Source organism: Rhinopithecus bieti, unplaced genomic scaffold, assembly GCF_001698545.2.
Source record: "Rhinopithecus bieti isolate Rb0 unplaced genomic scaffold, ASM169854v2 scaffold_13577, whole genome shotgun sequence".
Taxonomy (NCBI): domain Eukaryota; kingdom Metazoa; phylum Chordata; class Mammalia; order Primates; family Cercopithecidae; genus Rhinopithecus; species Rhinopithecus bieti.
The window spans coordinates 887,447-898,991 of record NW_016807867.1 but is presented as its reverse complement, the minus strand read 5'-3'; the positions used below and the strand labels follow the sequence as shown (position 1 = coordinate 898,991).

The 11,545-nt window shown below is 42.5% G+C and overlaps 1 protein-coding gene across 4 annotated transcripts in view; it reads left to right on the top strand.

The window, feature by feature from the left end:
• NPC1 (NPC intracellular cholesterol transporter 1) overlaps positions 1 to 11,545 on the top strand; it is a 61,311-nt gene that overhangs the window by 8,266 nt on the left and 41,500 nt on the right. For all 4 annotated transcript variants that reach the window (XM_017883998.1, XM_017883996.1, XM_017883997.1 and 1 more), the window contains exons 2-4: positions 4,800 to 4,922; positions 6,202 to 6,308; positions 9,714 to 9,889. In XM_017883998.1, the coding sequence (XP_017739487.1) occupies positions 4,800 to 4,922; positions 6,202 to 6,308; positions 9,714 to 9,889 (406 nt within the window). The remainder of the gene's footprint in view (positions 1 to 4,799; positions 4,923 to 6,201; positions 6,309 to 9,713; positions 9,890 to 11,545) is intronic.

Genomic DNA, 11,545 nt, shown 5'->3' with positions numbered 1-11,545 from the left:
CGTGATCCGCCCGTCTCGGCCTCCCAAAGTGCTGGGATTACAGGCTTGAGCCACCGCGCCCGGCCGAGACGGGGTTTCACCGTGTTAGGCAGGATGGTCTCGATCTCTTGACCTTGTGATCCGCCCGCCTCGGCCTCCCAGAGTGCTGGGATTACAGGCGTGAACCACCGCCCCCGGCCTAGAAGGGGCATTTTTTAACCTTTCCTGAACTGTTCCTATCATTGTTGAAAGAAGCTTCCATATGCAGTCATTTTCATAATAATTAAACTCTAGAGCATGTTGTGAAATATCCATGTGATCTAACCTTTAAAAATAGAAACTCTGTAGCTGTGTAACTACAAAATTCTGGGTAGAAGCCAAAACAATCAGCACTTCTCATTTCTGAATTTAGATAATCCAGTTGTACTCCCTCAGCTCATGGTGAGTTTTGACGTGTTCTGCATCCATGAATACCAGATGTGATACAGTAGGGAATTTCAAAGGAAGGATTACACACCTAGGCTCTGCCCTCTAGGATTTTACCATCTTACAAGGGAGTTGAGACAAAAGCAAGAAAATAACTCTTGCAACTTCTCCCAACATCACAACTTTGCAATTCTTACAAATTCTGCTTGATCTTAGGGCATGACCAAGGCAGAGGCAGGCAGGTCCTACTTCATGTGGGAGAGAGGGAAGGAAGGGTTGGCGATTAGAGTGATAGGTTTGGAATACTGTAGAAAGGAGAGTGGGCAGAGCCAGAGTGAGGTGTCTGGAGCTTGTCGCACAGGCAGTGGGAAGGGTGGGTTGTAGGTTTCTGAGCACCAGAAAACTTTGAGCGCTGTTCCGGAAGAGGCAAGCGGCAGGCATCTGTGCACAGGAGACACTGCCGGGTCCAGGTGAGAGCAGAAGGCTGCACGAGGGAGCCTCCCTGGGAGTGAGCCCTAGGTTCACTATGGGACACGCGGTGGATTCGAAAGGTGCCTGAGGTTTTCATTTGAAACTCTGTTGAAGAGGAATTGAAGAGGAAATACAAATAGAGGAAAGATTGGTTTCCTCTTAAGCACTGAGGCTGTCGGGCAGCTGGTGGAAAATGCTGCTGGAGAGAAGCTGGAGATCACTGAAGCTGAGAGAGGGGTTTGTGGATATAATTAGGGCAGTGTTTATAGGGAAGTGCAGGTGAAGGGACCGAGAGAGAGATGAGGTTACAAACACAGAAGAGAGATGGAGATGTGGAGGCCCCTGAGGTGGAGCAGCTGCAGAGGCAGGCCCGGGGGCCAGGAATCTGGCTCTCCACTTTCAGCTGTTGGTGAGAAGGGAGTGACGGCCGAGCTTCTCCCATCATGCAGCTGTTGAGTGGGTGCACAGTGCTCATGCTGTTGCACACAGTGGGGTTTTGGGAGGGTGTGATGTTGCAGGGAGGACTTTTCATGATGCAGCTGATTCTCTTTTATTGAGAACCTGTTTTCTGGAGTCAACTGCTCTGTTTTGAATCCTGGCTTTGCACTGTGACCTTGGACAAGTTATTTAGCCTCAGTGCCTTCGTTTCTGCATCTGTAAAAGGAGTATAATAACACCTGCCTCATCAAACTGTTGTAGGATTAATTGGGTTAACATATGAAGAGTGTTTAAAACAGTGCCTAAGCCTAGGACACCGCCAGTGCTTTGTAAGTCTCTGGGTCCTGCTGGCTTAGGTTGCTTCTTTAGGCAGGATGACTTTTTTTTTTGAGACAGGGTTTCACTTTGTTGTCCAGGCTGGAGTGCAGTGGTGCTATCTCTTCGGCCCACTGCAGCCTCAACCTCCTGGTTCAGGTGATCTTCCCATCTCAGCCTCCTGAGTAGCTGGGACTATGGGCATGTGCCACTAGGCTCCACTAATTTTCGGCTGTTGTTTTTGTTTGTTTTGTTTTTGTTTTTTCAGACAGTCGCTCTTGTTGCCCAGGCTGGAGTGCAATGGCACAATCTTGGCTCACCGCAACCTCTGCTTCTCGGGTTCAAGCAATTCTCCTGCCTCAGCCTCCCAAGTAGCTGGGATTACAGGCGTGCACCCCCCACACCTGGCTAATTTTGTATTTTTAGTAGAGACAGGGTTTTTCCATGTCGGTCAGGCTGGTCTCGAACTCCTGACCTCAGGTGATCTGCCCGCCTCAGCCTCCCAAAGTCCTGGGATTACAGGTGTGAGCCACTGCGCTTAGCTTGTTATTGTTATTTTTAAGAGACAGGGTTTCACCATGTTGCCCAGGCTGGTCTCAAACTCCTGGGCTCAAGCGACCCACCTTCCTTGGCCTTCCAAAGTGCTGGGATTATAGGCGTGAGCCACCACTCCCGGCCAGGATGACTTTTTTTTTGGTCTTCCCTGCTGTGTCTCTAGAAGATAACTTTTTGAGAAGCCAACCTGAGTGTTGATTCAAGCCCAAATTTCCTTGGCTCATGTGTTATTTTTTTAGGTCTTTGGAACCTCTTTGTCAAGGTCCCAAGCAGGCAGAAGACGTTAATAATAATTCCTTATATTTGACTGCACAGTGCTCTGTAGTTGACTGAGTACTTACTGTGTATGTACAGATAGGCCCTTATTTGATCTTCACAGGAACCTGTGAGGTAGGCAGAGCTTATGAGCTTCATTTCCCAGGTAGGAAGACTCCTACGTGATTAGGTAGCCTGCTCCAGGTGTGATCCCAGGTGCGATCCAGCTCAGCAAGCACACTGAGAGCCTCATGAGCTCTTGGGATCAGAACCCAGGACTCCTGATCCCACTCTGTGCCGCCTTCTCACCCACCCCTCTTCCACCAAGTGGGTGGAAATAGCACTTGCTTTGAAATAAATAAAGAATGATCATTGTGAAAAGGAACCTAAACAGCAATGGGTCATCTTTATTCACATCTATAGTACCAAGTGCTGAGTAAGGGGATCTTAGACTCCAGACACCTGTCCTTTTTGTCAGGCCAGAGCTGCAGTGTGTTGCCCGCAGGTCTGTGTCTGTCACCCCTGCTCCTGTGGGTAACCAGCCAGAGTGCCCCTGAGGCAGAGACAGGCCAATCCCTGGAGAGTTCTGCGAGGTCTAGGGAGGAGTTCTTTGTATTTGAACTTTCATATAAACCTCAGCAGTTTCCTGTGCCTCTGTAGTCAGCTTTTGCCTTTTCAAACTTCAGCCAGATAGGTAATGACTTTTACTCATTAGGACTTTTTTCCATTAGTTGGAAACCCAGAGTTGCAATACTGTTTCTTTTTTCCTTAGAATCGCCAGGTTTATGGGAATAACGATTGGGATTCTCTTATATAAAAATAGTGGTGGAATCTTGGCACAGGGTTCACATGTGGCTTTGTTGAAGGCTTGTCACTTCCTCATTTGTATAATTTCCCTCCTTTGTGGCCTAAACATGACTTTCAAAGAGGCAAGAGGAGTTAAGTTGTAATTTTTATTTTAGAACATCTGAAAAATGAATTCAAAGAAAAGTGATATTGATGCCTTGGATTTCCCCACTCATACAAATCCCAATCTCCTGCTGACCTTTTCTCTCGTGTTTTAGGGCTTCAGGGACTGTCGTGGGATTTGTATTTTGATTCTGAGGAACCAGCACAGACTGACTTAGCTTCTTGCCTGTGCCACTGTCATGTGCCACTGTCACTGAAGAGAATTTCATATTGTGACTTCTGTTCAGATTTTTTTTTTTTTTAATGGCTTTTCCATCAGGGTTTTTGGGAGCCATAGCTGCTTCTTGATACCTTCTGTTTCCCTGTAGAACAGACGATTGCAAGCCTGGGGCCCTGGCGAGCTGGGCCCTCTGTGGCTTTCTGAGTCCATCGTGAGGCAGAGGATCGGGTGTGTTTTGGGCAGCAGCCTTCAGAGCAAGGCACTGACCTGATGATTCACACTGACCCCTCCCCTCCGCCGAATTTTCTGACAGCCTTGTGACTTACATGGGAAGTGTGAGTGGCGTTTGAGAAACCTTTCCATAAGAGGTTTTCAAATTTCTTTTGAGATTGCTTTGGTGTTTTTCCTTAAAGTTAGCACATTCTTTGCTTTCTACTTCAATCTCAAGGACAGGAAGTTCATTCTTGTTCTTTACATTGAGGGGCTGATGTTTGTGGTTTTGTTGTTTTGTTCTTCATGTTACTCATGATCTATTGATATTAATTAACCTAAATACATATGGAAATATTCTTTCATTACCTAAGCTTATATAGTTCCTGGTGCAGATGTGCAAAAATGGTGCCTTACCGCATGTTCTTACTCATAGGTGGGAACTGAACAATGAGATCACTTGGACTCGGGAAGGGGAACATCACACACTGGGGCCTATCATGGGGAGTGGGGAGGAGGGAGGGATTGCCTTGGGGAGTTATACATGATATAAATGATGAATTGATGGGTGCTGACGAGTTGATGGGTGCAGCACACCAACATGGCATAAGTATACATATGTAACAAACCTGCACGTTATGCACATGTACCCTAGAACTTAAAGTATAATAAAAAAAAAAAAAATGGTGCTTTAGTAATTGCTAAGTCACTATCTTGCTTCTCTCTTTACTGTGATTCTGAGTGTTTCTTACATGGAACTATAGCTTCCTCTTATCAACAAATAAACAGGAAATAGAAATTACGTAAATAAGTGATTACCATTACCTACTTCACTGACTTGACAAATAGGCATTTGGTCTACTTTAATTAATATTTTTCAAAATGTTAAGGTGCCTGTTGCTGTTACTTCATTTTGCAGGTAGCATTGGAAGTGTCTGTGATCGTACTCAAGTGGGCACTTTTTGTTGAAATTTACCATTGAGACCCTAGTAACACTGAAATTTGTGTTGACTTTCTGTAGGTGTTTTCACAGTCCTGTGTTTGGTATGGAGAGTGTGGAATTGCATATGGGGACAAGAGGTACAATTGTGAATATTTTGGCCCACCAAAACCATTGCCAAAGGATGGATATGACTTAGTGCAGGTAAGTTCATTATCTTAGGTATTGGGAACACAAAATGCTGATCACAAGATTCTCTGTAATTAATTTTTCCTTAAATGTTATTGCAGGATGGAGGTAGAGGCGAGACTAATAGGCTTAAGTCTTACCCCAAACTCTGAAACTCTAACCTGTAGCATACGGTGGCAGAGAACGAGCACCGTAACTCCAAAGGCTTAATTTTTCAGGGGATGACTTTATACCTCTTACAAAGTTTCCCAATAGCAGGTTACTATTTAGAGCCTGTCCTTGGTACTTCATACGTTGCCCTTGCAGCATCTTCACAAAATATTAGAAGTTAGCTGTTTTTGATTCCTAGATTTCAGGACTCGAATGGACTCTGTTGCTAAGTGGCTTTGACATCCTTGTTCCCTGTTCATCTTAGTGTTTTCTCTGTGTTCCACTGAGAGCCTGTGAATTTTGGCTGCTACCAGGATTCTGATTTCTGTTCTTTTTTTTTTTTTTTTTTTTACCGTGCTGTGATACACAGGGATATTAGAACTAGAAAAATCATGTGAAAAGCCTGGTTTTAGAGGCTTAAAGTAATCAAAAGTCAAGTTGACATGATAACAGAGCTCCTAGGCTCACTTGTTCATTTCTTTTCTGTTTTTGAGACAGAAGGAGCCTTGCTCTTTTGTCCTGGCTGGAGACTAGAGTGCATTGGTGCAATCACGGCTCACCATAGCCTTGACCTCCTGCGCTCAAGCAATCTCTCACCTCAGGGTCCCAAGTAGCTGGGACTACAGGCACGTGCCACAACCCCTGGCTAATTTTTAAAAATTTTTTTGTGGTGATGGGATTTTACCATGTTGCCTAGGCTGGTCTTGAACTCCTAGGCTCAAGCAATCCTTCCTCCTCAGCCTTCCTAAGTGCTGGGATTACAGGCATGAGCCACAGCATCTGTCCTCACTTGCTGCTTTCATCATAATTATTAAAGGTTTCAACTTCCCCTGAAACAACTAATAGAAATAGTAAGTAGCACTCTGGTTGAATTGAATCAAACAAACAAAAAACCCTAAGAAGACATAAAATGATTGTCCGGAGAGGAGAGAAAGCTTCCAAATAAAAAGAAAATTAGAAACATCTCTACTACCTCTACTTGTGAATAAGTAGTCAATGTGTAGCCTTTTAAAATATTTCTATAAGAACTTTGCAAATACAGGATGTGTCTTACCCTTTTGTACTTCAAAAGGATTACATGAAGGAATGTTGACCTTATTTTAACTACTGCCTACTCCTGTGCCTGTGCTCTTTCACCTGAAAGGAACTCTGTCCGGGATTCTTCTTTGGCAATGTCAGTCTCTGTTGTGATGTTCAGCAGCTTCAGACACTAAAAGACAATTTGCAGCTGCCTCTACAGTTTCTGTCCAGGTAGGTTCTGCTGGGGAAACAGAACAACTGGGCTGTAGATACTTGTGAACTGGTGATACTCAACTTTCCATTTATTCTTTGTTTGTTTGTTTACATATTTGTATTTATAATGTTATAAATTATGACATATGTTATATGAATATATTATACATTTATACATGTATGTATACATTTAAAATAGGTGGATATATATTTAAATGTATATTTATATAAAAATACATATATGTATAATGTGTATGCACACGTGTGTGTATAATAGAGACAGAGTCTCACTGTGCTGCCCAGGCTAGAGTGCAGTGGTTTGTGGTGTGATCACAGCTCACTGCAGCTTAAACCTCCTAGGCTCCAGTGATTGTTCTGCCTTAGCCTCCTGTGTAGCTAGGACTACAGGCATGCACTACCCTGTCCAGCTAATTTTTTAAATATTTTTCTTTATTAATTTTTTTTTTTCTTGAGACAGACACTTGCTCTGTCACCGAGGCTGGAGTACAGTGGCATGCTCTCAGCTTGCTGCAACCTCCTCCTCCCGGGTTCAAGTGATTCTCCTGCCTCAGCCTCCCGAGTAGCTGGGACTACAGGCACATGCCACTACACCCAGCTAAGTTTTATATTTTTAGTAGAAATATAGAAATATAGAAATAGGCGGGGTTTCACCATGTTGGCCAGGCTGGTCTCAAACTCCTGACCTCAAGTCATCCACCCACCTCAGCCTCCCAGAGTGCTGGGATTACAGGCATGAGCCACTGCACCTAGCCTAATTTTTATTCTTTTTCTAGAGATGAGTGTCTCACTATGTTGGCCAGGCCTGGTCTCAAATGATCCTCCCACCTTAGCCTCCCAGAGTGCTGGATTATAGGTGTGAACCACAGTGGCCAGCCAGTTTTTTTTTTTTTTTTTTTTTTTTGAGACGGAGTCTCGCTCGGCCGCCCAGGCTGGAGTGCAGTGGCCGGATCTCAGCTCACTGCAAGCTCCGCCTCCCGGGTTTACGCCATTCTCCTGCCTCAGCCTCCTGAGTAGCTGGGACTACAGGCGCCGGCCACCTCGCCAGGCTAGTTTTTTTTGTATTTTTTAGTAGAGACAGGGTTTCACCGTGTTAGCCAGGATGGCCTCGATCTCCTGACCTCGTGATCCGCCCGTCTCGGCCTCCCAAAGTGCTGGGATTACAGGCTTGAGCCACCACGCCCGGCCTGTTTTTTTTTTTAAGTCAGTTTTTGTTTTGTTTTATTTTAAGAAAGCACTCTTACAATTTGTCAGAAATAAAGAGAAAAACAATAATTATCAGACTTCGTTCACTTCCCAGTTGCTTTCAGAGTTGATGCTTGGTTTCCTCTGTGATGTTCTCACTCTGCAGGATGTCTGCACTGCGGCCAGGCTCCTTTCAAACTTGAGCTGTGCACTGTGGGGAAGAGAGGTTCCTAGGGGTCCTGCTCAGGTGCCTGGCCTGAGACTCCCATCATGCAGTCCTTCCTCTCCCCCCATGCCTTGCTTTGTACATCATTCTTGTCTCTCCCTCTGGTGAAGGGATGTGATAGAGTCAGGGCCTCAGTAGAACTGGCCTTGGGGAACTGTTAACAAGCTTGTTCTGGTGTAGCTGGCTGGTTTTGTCAAACTTAGTTTTCTATCTGATGGGTTGGCTATGGCCCTGAGCAGTGAAAAAGGGCTTGGTAATAGATGTTCTTCTCTAGGCCTAGCCAGCAATTCTCAAATATGCAAAAGAGCAAGCTGGTGGTGGTCTTTAGAACAGCAGATTGTGGTATCTTTCTAAATTTTTCAGACTTCAGCACACTGGTAAAGATGTTTGGGAAGCAAATATTAAAAAGGGAAAATGCCTCTCTGTGCAAATATCACTGCAGGTGGTGATAGGGCACAGGTTGGCTTCCAGTGAAGAAGTTCTGCTTCTTACCAAAAGTTGACAATAGAGAATGGAAAACCACCACTAAATTGTTTTTTCAGAACAACAAAAGTTGAGACTATAGTTGGGCCAGCATATCCTATGAAAGGCTTGTGGACATTGATGGAACCAAATTGGAGCCTTGTACAGTCAGTCAAAACACATTTATTTAGGATCCACCCTAGGTGAGACATTATGGACATAGGGACATAAACATAAAAAGATAGCCAACCTTTCTCCATATTATGAGAGGCACCAAAGCTTTATTTATAATAACAATGGGAGAAACAACCTGATATTTGGAAAAATATACAGCTGTCAAAATTAGTGATTGTGGGCATTAAATGTGGTAACATGGAAAAAGTTTGAAAACTGTGTACCCCGAGAGTGATTCCTATGAGAATAATGTAATTGTGGTTTCTGGCTTTGTTGCAGTAAAGTAGTGGGGCTCCTGAAAGAAAGAGAGTCTGTGCTTCCCTATCTCCTTCAGTAAAACAGAGGCTCTTGAAGGCCAGGATACACTTTTTTCATTCTTTTTCTTACATGGTCACTGGGACTGGATCAGAGTATAAAGTAATCTTGATTGCAAGAATGCAAGTCTAATGAAACAACAGCTTTTGCAAGTAACAGTGGACCAAAGAGAAAAGAGAGCTCAGGCAGCTTACGGTTCTTGTGCAGTTGTGTGCTCCTGAAGCACATGCAACCAGAGAACAACATTGCTGTTCTCAGTCTTTACAAACCATGGGGATTTCTCCTTGTGTTTCAGGAGGGCCTCGTGATTTTCTGGAGCTTGAAAGAAAACCTTCAATAGGTTGTAAGATTAAGATTCTCATGATAATTCTCATTATTTTCTTTTCTTTTATTTTCTTCTTAATCAAAACTGTCAGCTGGTGCGGTGGCTCATGTCGATAATCCCAGCACTTTGGGAGGCCAAGGCAGGAGGGTTGCTTGAGTTTAGGAGTTTGAGACCATCCTGGGCAACACAGTGAGACCCACATCTCCACAAAAAAATTTTAAAAATTAGCCAGGTGTGGTGGCGTACACCTGTAGTCCTAGCTACTTGGGAGGCTGAGGTGGGAGGATTGCTTGAGCCTGGGAGCTCAAGGTTACAGTGAGCTGTGATCACGCCACTGCACTCAGCCTGGGTGACAAAGCAAGACCCTTTCTGAAAAAAAATAATAATAATAATAATTCCTGATGCTCCAAAGTCCCTTTACTCTAGGTCAGAGAATGTATGTCTCTAAATTATAAAGTACAGAATTCAGAGAAGCATCTCTCTCTTTTTGAAATTATAATTGGACACAATAAATGCAGAAAGTAATTAGGGCATTTTTTAAAGGTGTGTCTTTATTTTAACATGAGGTTTTAAGTTTAGTATTGCTGATTTTTAGTATGTTCTCTTGGTAATTTGTCACTTTACAGTAAGTTTAAAATATTCTTTGTCTATTTAAAATCGTTCTCGCTGGCCCTATTACGTGTGAGATCATGCAGAATATAATTGACTTTCCCTTTAGATGTCCATCCTGTTTTTATAACCTACTGAACCTGTTTTGTGAGCTGACATGTAGCCCTCGGCAGAGTCAGTTTTTGAATGTTACAGCAACTGAAGATTATGTTGATCCTGTTACAAACCAGACGAAAACAAATGTGAAAGAGTTGCAGTACTTTGTCGGACAGAGTTTTGCCAATGGTAAGTAAACTTTTAATTATTCCTCTTTTACAGCTGGCATCAGGACAGCAGAGCAAATTGTTCCTTTTAGTTGTCCTGTCAACTCTGTGGAAAATCACAATTTTCAGTTCCATTGGCCAGGAAATAAAGTTGTTGCTTTGCTTGTATCCTAGGACTTGAACTACAACGACTTTAACAATCTCCTTAAAGCGCTTGCTTTAACTCCCCCTAACTTTAACTTCCCACATGGAAAATTTTAGTATGTGCAAGTTTGCATCCATACACTTCAGTAACCATTGGATCTTTGATTCTAACAGACATGAGTTGTGTAATGTCATAAATTACTGCAAGACTGAGAAGATAGAACTATTAATAGTTGGCAGAGAAGAGGTCATGACTCGGAAGAATCAGATCACCATAAAGGAAAGTCAGCAGGTCTAACAGATAGCAGAAATGATCCTCCAGCATTGACCAACATACAACATTTAATTATAATGACAGTTAAAAAGATAACAAAAAATTCCTTAGAAAAAAGGTCTCATTCACAAAAGCAGCAAAAAATAAGGCACTTAGGAATCCAAAAGATGTGACATACAAGGCAACCTGACTGAATGGAGAGAGGTCATTTTGTCCGGAAACAGAACCCTGCATATATGGAAAATGGATATGTAACACGTGTCATTACAAATCATTGAGAGAAAAGGTGGACTAGTTGATAAATGGGATGAGAAAATACATTATATTTATCTAATTTTAATTTTTACAGATAAAAAATCAATTATATAGATTAAAAATCCCAATTGGAAAGTTTTAGAAGTAAATATAGAATATCTTTATGACTTTAAGGTAAAGGAAAGATTTCTAGACAGGAGAGGAAAAGCAGAAACCATAAGGAAAATATTTATGAATATAAACAACTGTTATCTGGAGCAGTCAGCGAAATGCAAATTTAGACAGTAAACTACAATTTCACACCTTATCAGCTTGGCACAAATTAAAAAGCTGGTCAATTTCAACTATGGATGAAAATGTGAAGCAATACGAATACTAATATACTCCACCACTTATAACCATAATTTGGTATAATTGTTTGAAAACTATTTGGAAAACAACTGTGATACGTAGTAAAGTTGAAGATAACTCTCCTCCCAGAAATTGCACGTGTAGATGCCTGCCTTAGAGAAACTCTAAATGCATATAAACCTGGAGACCCACATAAAAACACCCACTGTAACATTATTGTGATTGTGAAAAATTGAAGACCTCAAGAGAATGAGAAGACATGACACAGACTGGAAGAAAGTATTTGCAAAAGACATATATTAGTAAGGACTATTATTCAAAATATACAAATAACTTCTAAAACTCAACAAGAAGAAAGCAGACAGCCCAACTGAAAGATGGACAAAACAACCTGAACAGATACCTCACCAAAGAAGGCATACACGTGGTAAATAAGTACATGAGAAGAGATGCTCAACATTATGTCATTAGAGAATTACAAATTAAAACAACCAGATACCACTACACATCTATTAGAATGGCCAAAATTCAAAACACTTGCAACACCAAATGCTGTCAGTGAACTCTCATTCATTGATGGTGGGAGTACAAAATGGTACAGCCACCTTGGAAGATAGTTTAGCAGTTTCTTACAAAACTAATGATACTCCTTGG